Source organism: Microtus oregoni, unplaced genomic scaffold, assembly GCF_018167655.1.
Source record: "Microtus oregoni isolate MIOR12 unplaced genomic scaffold, Mior012 000026F_ref0000081, whole genome shotgun sequence".
NCBI lineage: Eukaryota > Metazoa > Chordata > Mammalia > Rodentia > Cricetidae > Microtus > Microtus oregoni.
This window is the reverse complement of record NW_024543085.1, coordinates 22934854-22961903: the sequence shown is the minus strand read 5'-3', so window position 1 is coordinate 22961903 and position 27050 is coordinate 22934854. Positions and strand designations below refer to the sequence as shown.

General features: G+C 36.3%; 1 protein-coding gene across 3 annotated transcripts in view; it reads left to right on the top strand.

The window, feature by feature from the left end:
- The window catches only part of Grm8 (glutamate metabotropic receptor 8), an 837648-nt gene that overhangs the window by 503533 nt on the left and 307065 nt on the right, over positions 1-27050 (top strand). For all 3 annotated transcript variants that reach the window (XM_041675768.1, XM_041675769.1, XM_041675770.1), the window contains exon 7: positions 17214-17414. In XM_041675768.1, the coding sequence (XP_041531702.1) occupies positions 17214-17414 (201 nt within the window). The remainder of the gene's footprint in view (positions 1-17213; positions 17415-27050) is intronic.

The window sequence follows — 27050 nt, the reverse complement described above, 5'->3', positions numbered from 1 at the left end:
TAAATGAGACATGCCATTTAGAACTGAGTGTTTCATGGCTCTCACTTTCTGCACAATGTCTGTCTGTAGTCTATGTATTTGTTCCCATTTACTGCAGGAAGAAACTTCTGATGCTGATGCTCGCTAAGTAAGACACTGATCAATGAGTATAGCAGGTATCATTAGGAGTCGTTTATTGCTGCTTTTTTCTTTTAAAAACAGTAGGATTTGGATTTACCTTAGGTCTCTTGGCTATTTAGTGTCTGAGTCATGGCTTCTCAAACCCTATTGGGTATGGATTTAATCTTAAAGAGTGGGCCTTAAGTCAAATCCGACATTGGTTGGCTATTCCCATAAGTTCTATGCCACCATTGCCCTAGTGTGTCTTGTCGGCAGGATATACTGTAGGCCAAAGGTTTTCTGGCTGGGTTGGTATGGACATTCTCTCTTTTGTAGCCTACAGATTACCTCTCCACACCAAAGACAACAGAACATACAGGTAAAGGTTCTATGTAGACACGAGCCTGTCCTCTCCATGTTCAATTATGTTGTGTACAAATAATGAAGGAGATGGTGTCGCTACTGGCCATCTCTTGTCTTCAAGCACAGCTTCAAGACTAGGACTGGGTTACACCCAATTGAGTTGTTGGCCAAAGGATTCCATGGAAATTCAAAGCAGTTCAGGCTGTTGCCAAGATGGTAGAAAGTATCTGTATTTAATCTTTAAGACTCTGTGCATTTGTCTATCATTGAGTAGATTTATTTTTGCAGTAATTCTTTTTTTGATTGTCAATGTGATAGCTAAAGCAAGGATTCCAACCTTGTTTTCCAAGTAGTGGGCCAATTTTGCCAGTGCAGAGAACTTCCTCCCTGTTCTCCTGACGCAGGCTTCTTTCTGAACGGGAACTCTGGTCAATCTATTGTTCTCTTATTTTCTACCGCTCTTAAGAAGAAGATTAACTTAATCTAGGGAGACAGCTAGGATTCCTATCTGTTCCATCTTCCTCTTAGGCCCCACTAGACACTGTCTTGCTTCCTCTACTCAGCCTCATAGGCTTTTTTCCACCCCTCATACTCTTCTGCATTTCCATTACTGATGCTTTTCCACTACTGATACCTCCCTCCATGCCTTCCTCATATGTCCCATCCAGCTAACTCATTTCCCTGTGTTGCTCAGATCTAAAACTTGGTGTCTCCCTATGACATTAGGAACAAGTCAGGTATTATTATTATTATCATCACATCCTACAGCTTAACAAGTCACAAAACTGTTAACTGAATAACAATAATAAAGATTATAATAATAACATCTTGCTAGGTATGATAGCTTACACATACATTTCCAGCTTGGGAAGAAAAGGAATATCTCAGTTCTAAGAATAATCTGAATTACAAGTAAGATACTAAAAGAGAGAGACAGAGAAAGAGTCGGAGACAGAAGATAGAGAGAGGCATATATATATATATGCCTATATATATATATATATTCATTTAATTATGATATTAACCCTGTGGAGTATATGCTAGTATTCTTATTTTATAGAAAGTGTAATATTAAGTTGGGATGGGAGCATCACCCCATCCCTTGGCCTGGGAAGTTACATTGGTCTGGATTCCAACTCCCAATCTGCCATGTGCTGACCCCTCCCTGGGGAAGGGTCAGGAGAACTCCCACACATGGTTTTGGGTTTTGCATGTGCTCTTCCTCTGTCTGCCCCCCTCCCATGCTCCTGGCTACCTGAGAGTTCTGAGTGCTGCATTTATTAAACGCGGGCGGCGTTTTTAATTCGGTCTAAACTAGTTTGATTGGAGTTCTTTGCACCAGTGGAAAGGCCCATCTTAAGAATTTTCTTAACAGAAAGGACAACTGAAATACAGCAGGTTAAGGGACTAATTTGAATGGCAGGCCTAAGATTTGAACCATGGACGATGGGATGCAGGGTGAGTGTCATTTCTTGTTTGTTGAAAAAATGCGTGAATCTCTAGCCGGAGTTTGACTTCTGTTGTGATTTATTACGTTTGTGGGATCTGGACAGTGTTGAACATTATAAAAGGTTAAATGTTTTATAGCCCCACATATCAAGTCATGATGTGCCACTACCTAGGCTATCAGATGGCCTACATTACTTTATTGAATCCTCACAAACACCATGTAACATAGGTAGTAAATTCCAATTGTATAAATGAACGATAAGAGCCTCTGAGGCAGTGTCCAAATCTAGATCTATCTGCTCCAGAAGCCTTGTCTTTCTTGCATTTTTCATGTTTGAAAGAGATAGGATTTAAATCTAGGGCCTTCTAGCAATCACAGAACTTAAACAGGAGGAAAAAAAATGGCATTGAGCATTAAAAATCAACTGAAATTAATGAATTATGCCAAGAACAGCAAATTAAAAGTCAAATGGAAAGCTCTTATTTCATAAAACTACATAACATGGCATTGTGAGAAATTAACTTAAAATCGAATATATGAGTGCCATATATTTGCTAAAGATTCTGAGCAAATAATTTAGTAAACAGAAATCCCATGTTTTCTCATGGGAAATTAATGTGAATCCTATGTCAAATCTTCTGTAATTAATAGTTACAAGTTGACTCAATTTTACTAAAAGCTTCACTTTTTAAATAGTGATACTAGTCAAGATATTTAATGATACAACCAATAAACCAATAACCTAACACTATGAAATCATAATAACCACTAAAGATGGTGTATTGGCACATAAAGAGATAAATGGCTTCAGGCAGAAACTTCAGCTAGATATCCAAAAAATATACACTTTTGATATGTATTTAATGTGGCTTCATAAAAACTGATGGAAAAAAGAATATATATTCAGCAAATACCATTGGCAGAACTGGCTCACAATGTAAAAAAAACTGATCTGCGACCCTCGACATTGCCGTAAATGACACACTTTGAGCCTATTAAAGAATTACCCACAAAATTCAAATCTGTTAAATGATGGAAGGTTATACAATAATCTTAATTAAAGTTTAAAGACAGTATTAACAGCCATACTTTCCTGTAATAAAGGAAAACTCCCCTCTGTAAGTGGAGCGAATACAGCAATATTAAAAAGAATAGATCACTTTAATGTTTTTAAAGGAAGAGAAAAAGAAATGTTGTAAGGCATCAGGCCAGTATGCAAATGGTGGCAATGAGAGCCTGCTGAGTGGTGCTCTTTATTCTCTTTGCCATCCACTGTGTTCCAAATTCTACCCATCCAACATGCTACTTTTGTAATTAGAAAAAAAAAATAATATCTAAAGCCAAGTCATAGGGTCTGAAGACTACGACCTGCTGGGTCAGAGTGGCATTTAGGTCTCCCTTTTCTGCTGAACTGGGAATTAGGAAGGAAGATTTAAATTTGTCTATAGAGGAGCTATCTATATCACGCTTTCAAGAAAGAAAACTTCACTATTCATCAACGTTTTCATACAAACTTTCAAATCAAAATTTGTCTCCGCTGTGCAGGATCTAAGATAATTATGTAGAAAATGCAAATGATTGGATTTAATCAAGCAGACTTTTTCTTGGTTTGGGGACTTGGGGATCTAGGTATGAAATAACTTAGTCTTCTCAATGTCTTTCTTTTAAACTGCCTGTTTTGCCCGAAGATACACTCTTAATCTTATTTGCTACTTACCTCAGGGTTTTCAGTGCCTCAGACACCCTGGGGCATTGCTGGAAAACTCAACACCTGAAGGGGACACCTGACACCTGCCTGAAGCACTTTCCATTTCCTGCCAGACACAAAGGAAGGACTTATTGTAGACTGGAGAGCTCTTCAGTGGCTGATTTACAAGTGTCTCCTGGTGTGTCTGTCCGCTGCAGGCTCCTGGGAGCCTGCTCCCTTCAGCTACCTTGGTTAAATTACCGAAGAATGAATATAGAGGACTGGAGATTCTCAGCCAAGAACCCTTATCTTCTCATTTCCTCTGCCCCTTGTAAATGGATAAGGCAGAGGTTCAAATTACTTCATTAGTTCAAAACATTTGTTTTTACTGGTCCTCAATAAGTCTGCCGCAGAATTCATAAAGCAGAATCTTGTGTGTAAATTCCCTTATAAGTTGGATATTACTTACCTGAAGAAATCCATAGAAATATACATAGATAAGCATACTTACTAGGCTACAGTGTTACACCTTTATAAGTAATTTATTTATAGTCTGGTTATCTTTGAGTCTTCTCATAAATATTTACTCATCTTTTCTGTTTGCAGTGGTTTGAAAGAAAATGGCCCCTAAAGGAAGTGCCACTATTAGGAGGTGTGGCTTTGTTGATGTGGGTATGACTTTTTTTAGAGAAAGCATGTCACTTGGGGTCAGGCTTTGAGGTTTCTTATGTTCAGGATACTGCCCAGTGCCTCAGTCAACTTCCTTTTGCCTGCAAGATGTAGGACTCTCAGTTATTCCTGCAGTATCATGTCTGCCTTCCTATGGCCAAGATCCCTGCTTTTAAAAATGCTGGCGAGATCCCTGCAGCTGGTGGCGAAGAAATGTTGGGGGTGCATAGACAGGCCCACAGCCAGTCCTAGGCAGAGACCCGTGGTTCCCGGGAGAGCCACCCAAACCGGCCGCCTTGAGCAGGCAGCGAGCAGAGAGAGAGAGAGAGAGAAGAGAGAAAAGAGTAGGGAGAGAAGGAGAAGGGAAAGGAGAGAGACAGAGAGAAGGGCCCCCAAGAGACAGAGAAATACACCCGCAGCCAGGAGATCCAAGATGGGGAGGAGATGTCAGGAGTCGCTGGCAGTGGGCATGGCTTGCCTCTTAAAGGGACCAGGGACCAAAATCATAACACCTGCCATGATAATAAAGGAATAAGCTTCTGAAAATGTAAGTGAGCTCCCTTACTGAAATGTTTGCATTAAAAGTTGACATGGTAGTGATGCCGTTTCACAGCAATAGAAAACCCTAACTAAGACAATGACTGACTGTTGGGTCCTCTCCTGTAGCTAACTGTTCCTTTTTGTCAACCGGAGTTTTGCCTGAGCTCAGGGATCAAGTTTTCCTTCAAGTTGGGGTCTCACACTTCTCATGTGTATCTTTGTGCCCAACAGATATTCTTATGCCTCATGTTTACACATATTCTCTTTATTCTGTCTCTGAGCTCAATACACACCCAGTAAAAGATGCCTACGCTGGTCAACTCAACAGCTTGACTGCTCTTGAGAGAACAGTGTTTTAGAAACACTGAGGATCCTAATGGTTTAAAAGTCACTATGTTCCGCAATCACAGCCTCTGTGTGCTGCGTTAGAGAAAGCACATGTGACCCATTCCTGTCATGATCGTGGTGGCCTTGAGTAAGGGCTGTGGAACTCCTGTGGAATTCCGAATGACTCTTAAATTCTCTTCCTGATACATTTATTCATGGCAGGCTCACAAATGCTCCTCTCCTCTCACCAATCTCTCGGAAGCAACTTCGAGGAAATGGTTTAATTATTTAAAACACTTGCTGCATACTTAAGAAAACACCAGGGAGGAATGTTCTAGAAGAAATACTTTTTAACATATGAATTTAGAGTCTGAGAGGATTACCAACCCAATGAAGACAGCAATAATAAAAAAGATGCAAACAATTGGAATGTTTGGTTTCCTGTGAATACAGCAACTGATAAGGTTTATTTCTTCTGTCCAATTTATTTTACCTCTTTGCTTTAAATTGAACTATGTTTACTCTGTTATATATTGAAGTTATGCATGCCTAATTTCAAGAAAATGAACACAACTCTCTGAAATTCCAATTTTACTAAACTGAAATCTATCCAGAAAAGTGGGAAATGCATAGAAAGCAAAACTGTGCAATAATAAATGTCTTTCCCCCACCTGTAAATTACTGCCCAGCTTGGCTCAGCATCTCCCATTTTAACCTAAACAGCGGTTTGTAAATTTGAGCTGATTTTTCCTTTTGGTAAGAAACAATAAATAGTGAGACTCCATTGGAGAACAACAACAACAACAAAAAAAAGCATTTTTCTTGTATAATTCTTTTATAAGAGGATTTCAATTTGTGTTTTATTTCTTTTATTTTAATTCTTACCGTGTGTTTGTTTGCCTGATTGTTTTTCTGAAGAGAGAGAATAAGAAAAGGCATGGCATTGGGTGGGTGGGGAGTTGTGCAGTATTTGGAAGGAGTTGGGGGAGGGGAAACCATGTGAGAAAATAAATATATTTTCAATAAAATAAAAATGCTTTGCTGAAAAATAATTTCAATATTTGTTTTAAAAGAAGCAATAAACACCAAGATGATACACCAAAGATTATGAACTACCTGAACCGAGGTCCACATGATATCTTTTGGACTCACACACATTGAGCGTTTTCCAGAAACATAATGTGCACTCAGAAGTTTGAGATTTCATTAATGAAAGCATCAATCTTGCTGTACAATAGTGGGTGACTTCATCTCCCAACATGCAAGAGATCTTTGTTGCTGTATGCGGTTAATTTTAAGCCATACACTAAAACCCGTCACAACTTTACAGTGGCATTTTAAATGGATGGCTGACAGCCTTTGACAATATTTAGTGCTTTACAGTAATGCATTAATGCTAACTTTAGAAAGTATAGCATAATGAAATTTTATAGCCAATTAAGTTCACGAGTCACTGTCAGCTTTCAAAACTGTAGATGAATGAGAGAATCAGATTTAGAAAGGGAAGAGCCGGCTCCTGCTGCTACAAAACCCTAAGCATTACCATGAGAGTCACACAGTTGCAGAGATAAATGCACCATCCAAACAGCCTGAGACAAAAATAAGCTGTTTCTTTTCAAATTTCGAAATACGGTTCAGTCTGTTGACGTATGCTTTCGCTGCTCACGGGAGAAATCTTTATAGTGTCTGCTGATTCTATAAGGTTACCACTCAGTGGGCAGCCTTCCCAACTTTCACTTTAAATGGTAGGATGGTCCAGAAGAAGTCCTGTATAACTGTAATCCCAGTATTCTGGAGGCTGAGGCAGAAGAATAATGAGTTCAAAACCAGTCTGGAATATAGGAGACCCTGTTTCAAACCCACACCCCTAAAAAAATCTAAAAAGAAAAATGGTGCGAGCTGGAATATTATTACTCTTCACACATGCTAACTGAGTCTTACTTCTGGCTAAGAACATAAGCAGCAGGAATAGTGAAAATCCTACCAAGTCTCTTTACTAAGATGCTCTAACATGGTTGAATGCATAGGAATCAATTATGTATGAACAATATGAAGCTGGATCACACTGAAAGAACAATCAAGGAAAAACAACTTTATTTTGTCTTTCCATGCCTCTATATATCTGTTCATCAAGATGTGTGTATAAATCTGTGCTAGTTACTTAACAGATAATGGGGAATACCGTTATAGACTGCAAGAACTTCCGGTGAATCTAAAACAAAATCATAATCAATTGTTTATAGAATACATGGGAATAATATAACATTGTATTTACTCACATTTGTATGTGTGTGCATATGTCTGTGTGTGTGTGTGTGTGTGTTTTCATGTACATGGGAATGTGTCAGGTCCACAAGAAACCCCACTTCTCCAAATTCCAGAGGTTAGACAAAAGTCAGCATTCCTTAGGAACTTGTGAAGCTATTTTCCTCTACCAAAGGAGTCATTTTCCCTTGTTACTCGCATAAGAGACAAATGGCTATCTGTTGTGCCTACTAGCATACCAAAGCATTGTCGGCCTCCAGGCTCCATCAGTATCACAAGTACCTGGCAAGTACCTGGTACACATTTTAGTGTCCATGCTGGCATTCTGGCTGCTCTTCTCAGCCACCTCTCACCAACTTCCTACAGCTCAGAAACTTCCCTCCCTGTAACTTCACATTCTTCTTTTTACCCTGCTATTTTGGCTGTAGGCTGTCTTGGGTCTCTGCCTTCATCCCTCTATCTCCCTGCCCCCCCCCCCCTCAACCCTGCCCCCTTTACTCTCTTCTCTCATGGCCTAATCTGCTGGCCATGTTCTCTTTCTCTTTCCGGCCTGGACTCTTCCATATGCCTCCTCTTGTTTTCTCCTTCATATCTACAATACAAACTTTCCTTTTTACCATACTTTGGAACTGTCTTGTTGTCAGTGTATATACATCATGGATGTATAGATACGAGTACATGGGTATTTATGTGTGCATGGAGGCTAATGGGTAACTTTGGATCTCCTCAACAAACACTTTCTTTTTTTTTCTGTTTCTTTTTTCTTTTTATTAAAAATTTCCACCTCCTCCTCTCCTCCCATGTCCCTCCCCCTCCCCCCAAATCCTTCTCCCCCTCCCTCTCCAGTCCAAAGAGCAGTCAGCGTTCCCTGCCTTGTAGGAAGTCCAAGGTCCTCCCCCCTCCATCCAGGTCTAGGAAGGTGTGCATCCAAACAGACTAGGCTCCCACAAAGCCAGTACGTGCAGTAGGATCAAAAACCCATTGCCATTGTTCTTGGCTTCTCAATCAGCCCTCATTGTCAGCCATGTTCAGAGAGTCCAGTTTGATCACATGCTCCATCAGTCCCAGTCTAGCTGGCCTTGGTGAGCTCCCATTAGATCAGCCCCACTGTCTCAGTGGGCGGGTGCACCCCTCGTGGTTCTGACTTCCTTGTTCATGTTCTCCCTCCTTCTGTTCCTCATTTGGACCTTGGGAACTCAGTCCAGTGATCCAATTTGTGTCTCTATCTCCATCCATCACCAGATGAAGGTTCTATGGTGATATGCAAGATATTCATCAGTGTGGCTATAGGTTAGGGCCAGTTCAGGTTCCCTCTCCTCATCTGCCCAAGGAGCAAGCTGGGGACATCGCCTTGGGCTTCTGGGAGCCACTCTAGGTTCAAGTCTCTTGCCAACCCTAAAATGGCTTCCTTAATTAAGATATATACTTCCCTGCTCCCATATTCACCCTTCCTCCGTCCCAACCGTCCTATTCTCCCAAGCTCTCCCCATTTTCCCCTTCTCACTTCTCTCTCCCCATCTCCCCTTACCCCCATCCCACCCCACCCCCAAGCTCCCAATTTTATCTTGTCTACTTCCAATATCCAGGAGGATAACTATATGTTTTTCTTTAGTTTCACCTTCTTATTTAGCTTCTCTAGGATCACAAATTATATGCTTAATGTCCTTTATTTATGGCTAGGATCCACTTATGAGTGAGTACATACCATATTCATCTTTTGGGGACTGGGTTACCTCACTCAGGATAGTGTTTTCTATTTTCATCTATTTGCATGCAAAATTCGAGAAGTCATTGTTTCTTACCGCTGAGTAGTACTCTAATGCATATATATATATTCCACACTTTCTTTATCCATTCTTCCATTGAGGGGCATCTAGATTGTTTCCAGGTTCTGGCTATTACAAATGATGCTGCTATGAACATAGTTGAACAAATGCTTTAACAAACACTTTCTACCTTAGTTTTTGACACAGATTCTTTTATTGAATGTGGCTTCACTAGTTCATGTGGGCTGACTGACTAGTGACCTCCAGGATTTTGTCTTCCCCATCTGCTTCCACAGCACTGGTATTACAAATATATGTCATATGTAGCAGCCGAGGATTTATATTAGTTCCTCAGCTTACACAACAACTTCTTTATCAACTATTCCATTTCCTCAGATCATGGTTACAGGTTTTTAATATGGATATTATGGTTTATTTGACCCTGTAATTGTGCTTTTGCACCCTACATAGTGTGATTAGAGATATACACCATCACAAATGGTGACCAATGAAAAAAATCAAGAACTCATATAAGTATAACTTTTATATATATATTCCTTTGTTGATGGGAAATTTTAAGATTCCTGAATTTTTTCATGGCCAGTAATTACTTTGAAATAGTTTGGCTAAGGCTAAGGTGTTCTCTGCCAATTGCATGATTGTTAGCCACCATCAGCCTGCAGTGGTGGGGCAAAGAAATCTTCCTTTTACCTCTTTCCTACCAGAGCATGAAAGAAAGAAAACAAAATTAGATACATTGCAATATTTACAGAGGAGGAGGAAGAAGAGAAAGAGGAATAAAGGTTATGTAATAGGGAAATGCTCTGAGCCCAGTATAAACAGATTCATATGGAAGATGTACATTCCTGTTTAATATGTTCCCTCGGCTGTTTTTGCATTTTGGATTTCAACCTTTCCCACTGTGCTCACATTCTCTACTCCTCTTATACCTTCTGTTTCCACATTCTCAATAGGAAAACATTTAATTCTTCACACTTTCTTATTAATAGACCATTCATGTTTTTCTGGCTTCTACTTGGAATGAGCTTCAGGCCCACCTATATCTCTAAAAATGTGATGGAAGGTTTGGAATTTATAGAATAGCGAATTATACAGTTATACCTCTTGATCCACACATTTTACAAATGAAGATTGAGCAAATCATAAACCAAAAATATTTTTAAATGCATCTATGTATGCCTGATTTATTTCTTTCAGCTTTATTCCTGAAACAATGAAATACAACAGTTGTCCATGTAGGTTTTTGCTTTGTTTTACATATATATGTATATATGTATATATATATATACATATATACATATATATGTATATATATTGCAGTTTACAGGTGAATGCCACCATGTTTTCTTAGAGAAACTTCTTAAATATTTGTGAATATTATTTCACTGGGAATCTAGAAGGGAACATCACACAGATACTGAATAGTGACTGCAAGGCCTTAAACTCTTCATCAATGGACAAAAGGGAGGAAGAATTAAAGTGAGAACCCTTGAAAGTCTCTTTATTAAGGGATGAAATGAAAACAACACATTCACAAATGCAAAATGAAGCAGCGCCATAGGTAATTGGAAAATTAGCGATTATTCCAATAGTTGTCTTTCCTGAAGAGTCTAAGTCTTTTACCTAATATGCCCTTAGCTAAGATTCAGGAAGATTATAACTAACTAGTCTTCAACTCTATTAAAGACCTGAGAAGGAAGGTAATATTACCTAAGTAAGCAGTAAGTGCAAGCAAGAAACTTCCAAAAATTGCAAGAAATGACAGAAACAGCTGGCTCCTGGACAGTCACCCAATGTTTCTCTGCAACATTGGGGCTTCCAACTTTGGATATAGGCCTAGAATATCTGACAGACAATTTTCAGAAGCAGGAAAATCTGAAGGACTTTCTTATCTGTCTTGGCAAGGTTTAATAGTTTCTCTCCTTTGTATCTTGCTTGTCTAGATGGACAGTATATTTACTGTCAGCAGTTGAGGCAAGAGCAACTTTTTGCCTAATATGCTAGTTTTGCCAAAAAGAAAATAAACTTGATTTGGAGTGTCTTCAGTGCCCAACTTTTTCTTGGGTGTAGATTGGAGTTGCCAGGAGCAGTCATGTCTTATGTCAACAAAATTCTAAGTTATTAAAACATTTTAAATTCCATATTCTGTATGTTTTTGAAGTGTTTGAAGATTATCTATATATGTTTAATATATCCCTGTGTACCTAGAAAACCTAACATGATTATAATAAGTTTGACACACATGGGTAACTACTAACCTGTAATTCTTTTTTTAAATTTCTTTTTAATTTTTGTTTTTCTATTCAATTATTTACACTTCCTTCCCTCCTCCCAATTTCCTTCCATTCCCCCACACTCCCTACTCCCTTTCCTGCCCTGCTAGAGAGAGGGCCGGGAATCCTGCCCTGTGAAACCTGTAATTCTTATTAACTTATATAGCTTAAAGATGAAAGCATCACATTATAAAAATAAGCAATCTGTAAACAGAAGTATATTTTAAGAATGTAGGTATAAGTATATTCAAAACTATCTTAACCAGAGATAGACGTGTATAATGTGATATGACAAAAATAACCTTAATTTGCATCAATATACAGATCTATTTTAAACATATACAAAGAATAAATACAGTATGAAAAAATAAATTACATTTGTTTCAATATAGAAAAATATTTTAAAACATAAGTTGGAACATATATTGAATATAACAAAATAATTTTGAATTTGTATCAATATACAAATTACCTTAAACAGGAGTAGAAAACTAACTTCGGATTTGTATCAATATATAAGATTCTATACCAATACAAATTATCTAAAACTGATAGTTCCTTTTTTATTTTGCAAGTAAATATAATAATATACCTTATTATCCTATCATATCTATCCCCCCTTTTTCTTATTCCATATGAGATCCCTGAGTCTAATCTCTATTGTTCTGCCTATAACTTTATAATAACTTATTATCAATCCCTAACAGATGGCAGTTATCCAGCCTTAAGGAAAACCAAGACCATCCATCACACCCTGCTGGGAGGGGATATTGTTTTTTTTAGAATTACTTCCTGTTGTCTGGAAAGATACTGTATCTCTATGGGAACAAGTAAAAGATTACAAAAATTGTTAAATCTCATGAAGACCTGATGTAACTAACATTTGTAGCCAGTATCTGAGTAATGGGTAAAGCTCTCTGAAATTCTTACTAGAGTGGGATAAGAAGGTGGACCATCTCAACTGATTAGATGGACCTTGGAATTGTCCTAAGCAATTTTTAGTCCAAGACTGATCTTTCAGTCTTTATAAGCTCAATGACATTATATGATCTAGGTAAAATTACTGTGTGGGGTTCAATCATTCTTTGGGAGACTTCAGAGATCACTGTTAGGAAAGTTTATTGTTCAGTGTGGAAAATTTAAACATTAATATCAAAATGGAACATTTAAATTTTAAGATAGTATTATATTTAAAGAAATGTTCTAAAGGGTCAAAATTAAATATGATGAAAAAGAGATTTGTGACAAAAATAGTCCCTAGATATTGTTTTTTTTTTCTGTCTCACACCAGGTGGTTCTTCTGTTATGAGACAGATTCTGAATTTTTCTTTTAACAACATTCTTGGATTTAGAGAATGAGAAAGTCATACTCTAATTTCAAAGTTAGCTTTATTTTCAGTTGAGTCAAGATTACAAATCTTTGAGAAGTAAAGAGATTTTAATTTTTAGGTAGTGAGATTTTATCCTGCGAATAGTGTTTGTATCATTAGGCCTGATTTTTCTTTGCTTGGTAATTTTTTGTAGATAGTTTTCCCTTCTTCTTTAGATGTCTAGATTTCCAAGGTCTTTTGACTTCCTGAAGATAGGTATTTCTATTTTCTTGTATAGACAAAAACATAACTCAACCCCAAACCTTATAGGCTGAGTTTTCTTTACTACATGTTGGCTTGCCTCATCAGTTGACAAACTATCACTTCTTCTTATTAAGAGGTCTCTCCTGTTTGCATCAAATCTTTATTTATTTTGGTGGTGTCCATAGCTTTTCTTCTCTTGTGGAAACAAAAGCAAAACCCTTCCCCAGTGTAACACATATCCTGGTTTCCATTCAGAAGTCAACACATCTTTAAAACACATAGGCTGATTGAGTTCAGTAGCATTTTTTTTATTGCCCAATCTCTATCAACAACTGTTGTTCTTTTATCATCAGCATTTAGAAAATTCAAAGTTAGTAAGGCATTATGTAACCTATCTCTGGGAATCTTTTTTAACCCTTTCTATTTATGAGGCATTTCTTTTAAATTATGATTATATCTTTCTACAACTTCTTATCCTATTGGATTGTGTGGTATTGCTGTAATATGCCTTATATTATAATATGCAAAAACTATTTCATTTTGCTAGAGACATATGTTGGAACATTGTCAGTTTTAATTTGTATAGGTATTCCCATGTAAGCCATGACTTCTTAAAGTATGTGATTACAGAATCAGCCTTTTCAGAACTCAAAGCAGTTGCCCAATGGAATCCTGAAAACATATATACTGTATGGTGTACATATTTTAATTTTCCAAATTTTGTAAAATGAAACATATCTTTTGACCAAATTTCATTTCTTTTCATAACTTTAGGGTTACTTCCTGCAGATAATGGAATCTGATTATACAAGGAACAAGTAGAACATTTCCTTATAATTTCTTTGGCTTGCTACCAAATGATGGAAAAATCCATTTTCAGACATTTGCTATTGACATGGTGCTTTTTTTTTTTAAACAAAATTCTGAGACCCCCAGCACAATTCTTACTAATAAGAATTTTTCTTTATTATCATGTGCTAGAGGACCTGGCAAACCTATATGGGATCTGATTTGTAATATATATGAGATTATCCCTATTCCTAACTATTTCCTGTAATTGTATAAATTGTGGAGTTAATTAGGATTCATAAGGAATATGTTCAGTGGTTTCAATATGTAAAGCAACTCCTTCTTCATACTGAGAGTCAGTGAGTTTCTTGAGGAGTTCTGTTAAATCCATTAATACCACGAGAACGGCATATAATTCTGAATTTTGCACAAAATCCTAAGGAGTTTGAGACACTTTAGTTAAATTTCCTAACCTGCCTAAATTTACAACCTGCTTTTCCTGATTTATTTACATCAGTACAGACTGTAGGGACTCCAGAGATTGGTGTTTCCTATACCATGTGAGAAAGGACCCAATTGGTTCTTTTTATGAATTAAAGTCTCTTGCTTTTGGGATATCTGTTGTTAATCTCTCCCAAAGAGTTACTGCAAGCTTTTTAAATATTCATTTTTCTGCCCATAAAGAAGAAATTCCTCATTAGTAAAAGGTACTACAATTTCTGCTGTGTCCATTCCTGTCAATTGACGAAGTCTTAATTTTCCACTAAGAATCAGCTCAGAAACCTTTTCCATATATGTTTTTAATTTCTTGCTCTGTTTGTAGGATAAAATGTTCATTTCAAGATAATATTTTTCCTATGCATTAGATTTTCTTTTATTGCACTCAAGTGAAAGAATTATCTTCATACAGCCATACCATAAAATAATCTGGATCAATTTATATTTTTAATTTTATGATTAGTAGATTAGGAAGTCATGGGTCCCAAGATACAGTACCCAGACCAGCCTGGCCAGGTCACAGTTTTCTGCACAGTATTTGAAATAACAGATCCTTTGTGTCTCCATGTCAGGAGATTTGAGTCCAGCAAATGTAGGGTGGTTGTGAGAGTCTGTATTTGTGGGGATGGGCGAGATTTGGAATAGCAGCTGTAAGCCGACTGAACTTCACATTGATTCATTAAGCTCAGTAGATCAATGTTAAGGAAACAGTGGGTAACCATCCAGGGCTCAATCTTAGACAGTTTTCTCTCCCTGACTTTCCTGCCCTTTGTTTCCTCACCAAATACCATGGCTTTTCCAGGATTGCTCAGGTCTCGGGCTCATGTCCTGGGAAAAATCATCAATTCAGAACTTACCAGAGTATCTGAAAACTTGATAAGAGTCTAAAAAATAACCGATATTTCAGTTGCTGTTGTCTTTCTTTAAAATATATTTATGAGTTGTCTATTTTGTGGTTAAAACTGTGGGAGATAAATTTGAGGCAGAGCTGGAAAACTTGCTTCCCAGGGAAGATAATGAAATTTTGGGCTTAACATCACTGTCACTGTCCTGGCATTCAAGATGTGAGGGGAATACAGAGACATGGAGAGGAGCTAGTTCCCATACCTGCATGATATGTGACTTAGATCATACTGCTGAGGGGCCTCTGTAGCCTTGGTTGGAGTCTTGGAGGTCCTCTTGGTGAAAACTTGCTGTGTTTCCTAGTTTTCTAAACTCAAATATCCTTAAAAGGAGGTTTTAGGAAAATAGTCATTTTAGCTGTGACAATGAAAAACCAACTTTAGACTGAGTGTGACTTAGATGCAGTTGTTTCTAGAGACAAAGCAATTACAATCATGAGTTTTGCAGTCAAGTGACAAAAATGCTATACAATTCTTTTTTTCCAAGACATTATTTTTTCCCAAATGACTTTAATTGATTACTAATTTGATATAGTATTTTAATCTCTTTTTTTGGATTTCTACTATGTCTAGTTGCAAGTATTGACAGCATCAAGTATGTGTAGATTTTGAGGTTGGGAGAAAAGGCATTTAGTTTTGGAGAATGGTTATTAGAAATAGAAAAATGAAAGAAAATTCATGTATTAAGTGGAAGAGCAGAATTTAGCGTCATGACAGGCTTGGAGGTCCAGAGACCCAGCCAATGGGATTGAAAAGAACAGAGTGAGAGAAATGATTGACAGCTGAAGAAAAATGTCTAATTTCAAATGAAGATTATTGAATAAGCAGTTAACTGACTTTATTGCAGTATAAACACCCCGGTATTAACCATTTTACTATAACCCACTAAATTTAGAAGAAGTATACATAATGTTAGGAAAATAAATACTTACTGTATTTAAAGATTATTTATTACACATACCTGGGATCCATGAGCAAGTCTGAAGTACATGCTTTAGTTTCAGATGAATAAATTTGCATAGGTTGGGATGATAGGTAGGAATTTCTAATATGTTCTTTTTCTTTTTATTCTTTTTTTCCTCATACCCCAAGCTCTGTACATTTAGAATATTTTCTCCCAGAAGAAGAACAAAATACTAAGTTTTTAATCTGACACTTGAAAAGTTTCTAGATTGTGTTCTATGTGCCTTGTGACTGTTATTCTCAAAATTCCCAGGTTCCTCATCTTCAAAATCAGACAGTTAAGTTATAGCTGATGTCTAACTTATTTTTCATTTTTAAACTTTCTACTGCTATTGCATTTTAAATAGTAAACATCAACCTATATACTGCAAAGTTATCAGCCCTAACTATGACTAAATATGCTTACAATTATTCCCACTAACATTCATTTTGAGTAGCCTCCATCTTTCTAATAGAAAGTTAAAAGAGAAAATTGGGTTCAAAGAGAAAACAAATTGAATGATTCTTTTAAAGATATCCAGAGTCACTTAAGCAAACATTATCATTTAATACTTACAAAATTACTTCTAAATATAGCACTTTGAAAACAAGAATTGATATGAAGTGGAGAGGAACCTTGCATTCGACCACCAATACAGTGGTTCCATGGAAACAAAACTAGATGAAAACAATTTCACTTTATACATTTTCCTTCAAAGATCATAGGATTACCAAAATGTCATATAGTTATGGGAAAGTAAAATAAAATGGCACTCAAAGAAGAAACATAGATAACGGTCATATATTATTTCTATTATGATTTTTTATATACTCATGCTGCTAGTTAAATAATTTCTGCTCTTTCCAAATTAAAGAAAAAAAACTTTTAAAACCCAAAAACCCATTATAAAAACCTCACTTTTAGGGACAGGACTAACATTAAAAAAAGAGTTGCGTCTAATTAAATTTAAAGGATAGTAATCACCATGCTGGTCTCTTTACAATCTAATACTGTCTGTCCATTGACAGTTTTGCTTTCTCTGTGCAGGGCTGGAGCGGATTGCACGGGACTCATCTTATGAACAGGAGGGAAAGGTCCAATTTGTAATTGATGCAGTGTATTCCATGGCATATGCCCTGCACAACATGCACAAAGAACTCTGCCCAGGGTACATAGGCCTTTGCCCAAGAATGGGCACCATCGATGGAAAAGAGCTACTGGGTTACATCAGGGCTGTGAATTTTAATGGTAAGTCACAACTTTATTTCTTTCCTCAACATTAAGCGACAAAGAATTTCACACCCCCTATCTATAGAAGATGTTCGTTCGGACGAAGTAGAAATCCAAAGATTAGAGGCAATGCATTTTGCTCAGAAGTGTGAATTTTTCCACCTGCTTTTCAATCTCAAACATATTTCTGTGCTGCCCTTAATCTGTTCTTGAAAGAAACAAAAGTTAAAAATAACTCTCTATCAATCAAAATAGTCTACTTAAAAGTCGCTGTTTCAGAAATCACTTATAAGGCTCATTCAGAACTGGTGGCAATAGATCAGATTTATTTAAAAATATTTTGCTCATGCCTTTATTAGTGAAGACCTTATAGAAATTTGTTTTTCATCTAATATTAAGCTTATTAAACACTAAGCTATTGACGAAAATGGGTGAAGTTACATTAACACTCCAACACTGTTGTATGTTTAATTTTACGTCTATTTTTTCTTGTATTTTCTTCAATGATTTAGCCATGTGGTAGCAAGGATTTTAGCGATGCAGTGTAGATATTTTTTTTTTTAAACTGCAGAAGCAGAAATACTGCTTTTGTGACTGTCACAAGAACCCAACTCAGGATATGTTGGATTCACAGTACTTGGTTGTGAATTGCTGAATTGTCTGTCTGAAATGATAGCGTTAGTGAATGCTATTGTCCTTTTATGAAAGTGGTAATGGTTGCTGCCCACGACTTTGACCATCATTTTCAAATAAAATGATAGAATGCTCCAAACTGTCTAATTCTTTAGCTTGGCTGTAATCCACACAGTGGACATGCCTTCGGGACATGCACAATGCCACACTGTCTATCACAATACACTGGGGTGACCTAAGCTGCCAGCCTTTCTCAAAACAGCGCAAGGTCATCTTTAATTTAGAATTCAAGTGGAAAGGCCATCGCTTACTTTGTACTGGCAAAGTAAGGAATAATTTGGTCTGCATTCCGTACAGGACACCGTCTTCTATAGCAAAATTTGCTAGAATCATTCCATAGCATTAATTCTTTTGTTAATATAAACACTAAGGGGAGTTTGAAAATAATTTTCATGCACCTATAAAATTGAACAAAAGAGGATTGTTACAATGTAAAGTTATTTACTCTAATGTGAGGTTAGGGAACACTTCATTTCTCCAACAGAGTTAGGAAGTGGGACGAAGAATGCAAATGAGCAGATTTTTATCAATAACTGAAGCTCACCTCTGAAAAGGAAACATGTTAAAGAAACACTCAATGAATGCAATTTAAAGGTGAATTACTAATTTTACTTTTATCTTAACCATGCATCAAGGGCTAACCCTTCCTGATGGCTTCAATTATTATACTAACCTCTGTTGTAATGATGCAATTATGGACTATTAGAGAGTGTCTTAATGTCTAATAGCTGTTAAGATAATTTGCCTCTGGACTCCAATGATCCCTGAGTTCTTTAATCTGCCTTTTATAGGTTAACTCACTTCTATATAGTCTGTCACTCTTTCTGGGCTTGCCTTTTATTCCGATTTCTCCCATAATCTTCTATCGTTAATTTACTAGAAGGAGAAGCAAGCATAACTGAATTAGGGGGCATTTGTTGAGCATAGATTAGGTTCTCCTTTATAATAGGTACTAAAGATATTTTACAAGTAACATGGACAAAATATAGAGGAATCGGATTTATTAGAAAAGCTTTTAACCTGATAAAAACAAGAAATTGTAATGATAACAATTACAGTGGGCTCTGAAAGAAAAGAAAATGTTATTATAAAGTTTATATAGGGGAGATCTAGGGCAGAGAAGAGGTGTTTCAGACAAGGATGAAGCCGAGATATCTCCCATATAAACCAGGTATGGTCTTGTAGAAACTTTTAAGACATGTACACTTGGACTGGAACATATGGAATCAGCGTAGGACTATGCTAGATGCAACAGTCCACAAGCTCCAACTTGGGTCTCAGGAAATACATAACTTTTAGTGTATGAACTTGCAGGGGAATTTCTCCATGGTCCTTGAAGGTGTGTTTGATGAGGGCTGAAGTTTGTTAGTTGATGATACAGGGGGAGAGTTTGAAATGTAAACTTAAGTAGAAGTTAAATAATTATTTCAGTTTTCTGGCCATTAAAAAAAAATCTCAGTATTGAACCACCTACTAATCTTCATTCATTATTTATACCATGACCGCTCGTGATATTTAGAAGGGTATATAAATCTATTCAAACAGAAGTGTAACATCAGAGCATTAATAAGGAAGAAAACACTTGAGTTAGAAACTCAAGGACTTATTATGCAATTTTAATACAATCAAAGCCTAAAAGAGACCAACAATAAAATCTGTGGGATGGGGCAAATTCTAGATAATCTCGAGACAATATTCTTTGAAACTCTTCCTAAAAAGAGGTATATCCTGGGCCTTTGGCAACCAAATATGCAATGTTATTTAACAGATTTTGCAGCCACAGATGAAGCCTTCTCTTTGACTGTTTTGCATAAGTATAATCAAAGCTAAGAAACACAAGTGGGTGTTTCATGAGAGAGGCTTCCAAGGATGGCAGAAATAATATTCCTTTCGCCATCCACTGATGTGGGATGTGCTCTGTTGTGATGAATGAGTGCAGGAAGTTTGTATCCACTGTTTTTACAGTTCTGTTCTCTACATCATGCACTGACATATACAATGTTTCAGTCACTTAGCATAAGAATTTCTGGGTTAAAGTGATTGGCAAAATCAAGGCTTCCCTTAGATACTAGCTGGCCTTAGGAGCTCATTAAAGGGTCTCAGTGACTATATGGTCCTAATTTTCTAGCCACACATTTAGACTCAATACTTTTTTTGCAGGATTTTCATAAATTGTAAATAGATGTTTGGAATTTGAATTTTCTTTTAACATCCCAGCAATCTGTTGTTTTGTGTCATTAATTGGAATCTCTTTGTGTGGATTGTGCTGGCAATGGCCAGTGATCTTACTTAATTGGATCAGTCAAGGACTGGTTGTTTGATAGATGTCAGGGACCATACTAAATATTCTTCAGGACCAGTTTTTATTTTCCTCAGAGCTCAGATATGAAACATGATTAGTAAAAACTCAGAGATAGATATTGGGGTTCAACATGAAGATCCATAAAGCAAAACAACAGGTCACCAACTCTTAACTCAACCTTAGTCCAAAATGGCAATCCTGCCTTCAGGAATCTCAGAATGAGACTGTGTCTGAGAGCTGTCTCCTCCTGTTTTATAATCCTCTCTAGGTCTAGGAATAAAGGTGTGCACCACTCTGGTTAAAGGCATGTACCACCTAATTTCTATGGCAACTAGTGTGGCTACTGGGGTTAAAGGTGTGTGTTAACATTGTCTGGTCTGTAAGGCTGACCTGTGGGGTGTTTTACTCTTTGCTCTTCAGGCAAGCTTTATTTATTAAAATACAAATGAAATGCCACTTCACAGATATGCTTATTTAGGACTAAAGCTACCTAAACTATAGGGTAGCAAATATGTTTCAGGAACATTCTAGCAATACTCTTAAAGACTGTGTTTTTAAAAAAGTAAGTTTGGGCATTGGTGGTGCACATCTTTAATCCCAGTACTCAGGAGGCAGAGGCAGACAGATCACTATAAGTTTGAGGCTAACCTGTTCTACAGAACTTGTTCCAGGACAACCAGGGTTGTTATATAGAGAAACCCTGTCTCAAAAAACCAAAGGGGAAAAAGCGAGCTTTACAGGGAAATTTTGCATAATTTTACTGTCATAATCAGTGAAATACAAAATGTTCTTTCAAGTACTTAAAAAGAGACACCCAGAATTGACCATTGGATAAAATTTTTTAATAATGATCATTTAAATACTGAATTATGGCTGTGTCAAAGAGAAATTACATCTTAGAAATAATTTTACCCAGCTGTTTGTTTTTTACATTAGTACTGGGAAATACTGTTTTATTTTGTCCACTGGACTCTTAAATTTGAATGAATAAAACCATGCCGTTGGTTTGGAGGGAGAATCTTCTACTCTGTAAATAGGAGGCGATAAAGTAGCCCAAACAACTGGGTGCTGTGTAGACTGTTGGTGTTCTAGGATCATGCTGTGTAGACTGTTGGTGTTCCAGGATCATGCTGTGTAGACTGTTGGTATAACAGAATCATGCTGTGTAGACTGTTGGTATAACACGATCATGTTGTATAGACTGTTGGTGTTTCAGGATCATGCTGTGTAGACTGTTGGTGTTCCAGGATCATGTTGTGTAGACAGTTGGTGTGATAGGATCATGCTGTGTAGACTGTTGGTGTTTCAGGATCATGCTGTGTAGACTGTTGCTGTGACAGGATCATGTTGTGTAGACTGTTGGTGTGACAGGATCATGTTGTGTAGACTGTTGGTGCAACAGGATCATGCTGTGTAGACTGTTGGTATTTCAGGATCATGCTGTGTAGACTGTTGGTATAACAGGATCATGCTGTGTAGACTGTTGGTGTTCCAGGATCATGCTGTGTAGACTGTTGGTGTTCCAGGATCATGCTGTGTAGACTGTTGGTGTTCCAGGATCATGCTGTGTAGACTGTTGGTATAACACGATCATGCTGTGTAGACTGTTGGTATAACAGGATCATGCTGTGTAGACTGTTGGTATAACAGGATCATGCTGTGTAGACTGTTGGTGTAACAGGATCATGCTGTGTAGACTGTTGGTATAACACGATCATGCTGTGTAGACTGTTGGTGTTCCAGGATCATGCTGTGTAGACTGTTGGTGTTTCAGGATCATGCTGTGTAGACTGTTGGTATAACACGATCATGCTGTGTAGACAGTTGGTATAACAGGATCATGCTGTGTAGACTGTTGGTATAACACGATCATGCTGTGTAGACTGTTGGTATAACACGATCATGCTGTGTAGACTGTTGGTGTGACAGGATCATGCTTAAAGTTGTTCTTGCTGAGACTGTAACCAAGAATAGCTACTTAAGCAACAGTGTGGAAACACTTAGTTTAAAAGATCATGTATCTTATAGTGTGTTTTAAAATTGAGTGTGTAAAGAACATGCTAGAATTTAGGGTCACAAACCATTATATCTTCGATCAGCATTATTCTATTACAGTAGCTATTTAAAGATGATGTAGTCAAAGTACTGAACTGAACAGTACCCCTTGACAATAAAAGCATAAACTGTGATAGTAGTTTTATTGATTTTAATCTGATTGATTTCATGCATTGCTGGAACTTTCATTCCTGATTCTGTATTGTAGGCACGTTCCGAAACCTGGCGTCTGTAGAACTACTCTTGATTTCCATAGGTGTTTTTGTCACTTCTCCTCTCTATCTGGCCAAGACTTGCCTTATAGGTTACTTTTATTGCGACTATTTGAACAAAATGTTCTTTTTATAAATTTTTAAAACTCTGAGATCTATCATAAGAAAAACACAAAGAGAGAGAAGTTCATTTTTTTAAAGTTTAAGTAACCATGTCAATTCCTTACTCCAAAATGATAAAATATTAATACTCTACATCTTGTATAGAATCAAAGACTTTCCAGAACAAAAGAACTATATTTAGCATAAAACGTGTTGGTTGGAATTTCAGAGATACTGTCATTCCTTTTGGCTTTCCTTGAGCTCAGTTTAGGAGAGAGAGAGAAGCATAATAGCATGTATTAAAAAGGATTATTTGTTTGTTTGATAACAAAAAACAACCCAAACTTGTGTAACTAAGGTAACACAAAGATTTTATGAAAACATGTCAGGAAAATTCAAAGGGGATTGTGAAATATTTAAGAAAAGAAATGGTTCTAATGAAGTAAAAACCAGCCCTCTGTTTCCGTTAGCTCTTTTTATTGTACTGACTTTTCTCACATTTTATCTGCAGAGCAGCCCAAGTACATAGCTGGGATGCAGTTCTTTTGTTTCAGAGCAACAAGAACTGAGACTTATGATGTCATATATGTATTATATTTCATTATACATGTATCATACTAATATATATTATGTATAATACATAATGTTTCCTTGCTGCAAAGTCTCAATTCCAACTTTGAGGCAATGAATCCTCTGAACAAACTCAGATCAGACAGCCGATACTTTTCAAGGCAAATGGGACATGCTGATTGTCAGGGTGCTGCCTGGGTGTGAGGGGGTGTTTACACCCTTTCTTTATGTGACTTAGTCTAAGCTGGAGGTTGAAAGAAAAAGAGGGTCATATTTAGGACTCGGAGTTTGGTTGCTTCATTGGTGACAAGCATTTCTTAGGCCGAGGCAGACACAGCTATGACTCAATCACTATCTGTGGGAAGCAATGCAGATTGCAGATATCAGCTCTGGAGTTCTATAATGCTAGACTTCACAGTCTGGCTGAATTCCCTGATACCTAGTGTGACATGCCCCTTAACTGAACTGAGAGGTGGTGGTTGCATTATTACTTTGCTCAGCTTTCTAGGATAAAACAGGACCGTTTGCAAGAGACAGGCATTAAAGTGAAATTTGTCAATGTTCTTGAGAAACTTTATTCATTTTAAGAATTTAATTCAATAATTCTAAAATACAATTATAAGTCTCTGAACACTGTAGTCCAATTAGGAACCAAATTTGATTTGCATAAGATATCTTTATCTGTAGACTCATATTAAGATATGCTCTGCAGCCATGCTAATAGGTCAAATATGATTGATATTTTATGATACTGTATAAAAGATAAATTGTTAAAATATAAATTGTATTGTTGTAATAAGTACAAAATAACACATGTAGAAAGAGAATGGATTTTAAACATGATAAAATACAGTTCTCTCAACATCTAACCAGTATGTTTATAGTTATTTCTATTGAGTATATTTATTAGATATATTGACACTGTCATTAATGTCCTGTAAATTAAAAATATTATAACAAAATAAAAATAGCAAAATTTATTATTAAAAGAAAAAGATTATCATTTTGATTTTTTCATTAGATTTAAATAATTTGAACAGAAGATGATATATTTTAAAAATTAAAATAACTATTTTAGCAAATAATAAGATAAGACATAAATATGAAACATCAAGAGGCTTCTTATACAATTATTACTTTATTTAACGTCAATCTCTGGTACTTCTTTCAAAAAATATTAGAATGTCTGGGAACAAACTGAAAATAAAATAAATTCAATATGAAGGTAACTTCGACACATTTGAAAATGTGTCAAATGAGGAGAGGAGATAATTATTAGAAAAGTTTCATAGTAAATATACATTGTTGCTTAGCAAAACTACAAAAGAAAAAGCAATATTTTCTGAATGTTTAGATAAATAATATTATAAAATTTAATGGTTAGAGTACATGAGAAATATTAACTAAGGTTATTTTGAAGATATTCTTTTTGCCAAGCATTTAACATGGACACAAATATTAAGCTTTAAAATTATAATAATCTGTCTAGTATATAACTAGTAATAAATATATAAGTTGTGATAAATGGACCTTGATAACAGAAACAGGTAGTTACTATAATGAAAGAAATGTATACATTTTTTACCAGTATAAGAGATTTTGTTTATAGTGTGATAAAAACATATTTAGCCTTCTTTTGGGAAGGTTAACCTTATTACTATTTGTTTACCAATTACAGTAAAATCAATTGAAATAATAAGTGAGACTATTTGGTTTTGCATTTAGCTGGAAAAATGATGAGTGTGTGTGTGTGTGTGTGTGTGTGTGTGTGTGTGTGTGTGTGTGAATGCATTGAGATACAGAGATAGAGATTGAGAGAGAGAGAAATGATCCCATTTAAATAGATAATTTAAACTTTAGGAAAATAGAATATCTTTGACTTTGTTTAAGTTGAATATTGAATGTTATATAGCCATTCTGTACAACTGAAATAATTTTATGGATACACTAAAGTTGTGTGTAAAGAATTAATATTTAATAGATTAAAGGACACATAGATTGGCATAAAATACATTTCCAAGGATTAACTGGTGAAATTCGTGAATTGTAATAAATAAGTGAATATGTTAAAATTTTATAAAGATATTAGATCCTCTACAATAGACTCTTTTCAATAAGCCAAATCTATAAAAATTAAAATGACAACAGTAATTATTAAAGGATAATTATTTCAAGTGTTTCAAATACATGAGAATTTTTATAACAGCTAAGCCTTTAGCGTAGAGTCCAGGTTTGCCTTGAAGTTGCTCTGTGGCGTAGCTCATGGTGATTGGTTATTCAGACTCAGCTTCCGCTGTGCTCGGAGTACAGGTGTGTCTATACCTGTACTATACCTTGCTGGTTAGTATATCATATCAAATCCTTATTATTTGGGGGACATCTATCCTAATGACATTATTTGAAATATTTATATTTGCAGACATTTATTGAAAAAGAATGGAAACATTATTATTCTGTTTTTACTCAAAAAATACCAACATTATGCTGGATGTGGCATAAGATCATGACTGAGCAGTGGATTTGAGACTTTCGCTGCCTCTGCCTCTGACACCACTTTGCTCTGTTGTGAGTCCACCCTAACCCTTAGGACATTGCTTACTCAGATAATAGAGAAATCATGGAAATTCTGAGATTTCTTTCAGCTCTAAATTCTCTATAAATCCTTTAAAAAGAAAGGTGTGTTTAAAAAATCATAATTATATTAAATTTTATATTATATTTATAATATAAATATAAAATAAAATTTATATTATATTTAATTTATATTGTTTAAATTTTATTCTACATATATTTCATTAGCAAGTTTACAAGGCACAGAGCAGAAGGGCTCTGCACTGGGCAGCATGAGCATAAATAGTAACAAACCGTGGGTTCTGAGCTGTCAAATTTCATAACGTAACAAAAGAGGCACTGGAAGTTGTTATTAACAATTCAATTCAATAAGTGACATGTTGGTGGCATGGACATGTAAAAGTTCCAACAAGGAGAGGTTTGGAAAAGACATACGTGAAGCACTAAGACTACAAAACAATCAGGTTACGTCAGACTGAAACTGTGTGCTGAATGCGACATTTCCCCATACAGACACTTTATGGATACAGCGTGAAGATAGAGAGGATCACAATAGGAACACTGAACATTTATAGAGTAGTGTGCTCAGGGGACCACTTGAGACATCAGGCTGGTGGGGGGAGGTTGGATTCATTTGAAATTACTGCCAGACTCTGCTGTTCAGATGTGGAATACCAGGCAAAGCGGAACTGAATTAAGTGTTTTGAATAAGATTTAAAATTCTAGGGAAAATGTTGCAGAAAATAACAACGTCAAGAATTTGAAGACTGATTGAATGTGGATGAAGGCAAAGATGCTGAGTCTAAAGACAACAGTCTGGGTGAAGAGCGTCTGAAACCAGACAGTAGATGTACTCAGGAAATGGAGATGGGCCTGCCCTCACAAGCTTCCCTAATTTTCTCTGCATTTTTGTGACAGACCCACAGTTGGAGTGATTTCAGTATTATTTTGCACTTTTGCTATTGATTAAATTGATACTGCTGACCAATTCATTAACTTCTATAAGTAGAAAATTATGGCACCATTAATAAAAACCCAGAGACAGAAATTGGAGTTCAATCTGAAGCTCAGAAAAACAAAACAGGCAGCCACTGGCTCTTTCCTCTGCCTCAATCTGAAATGGCAATCCTGCCTCCAGGAACTCAGGAT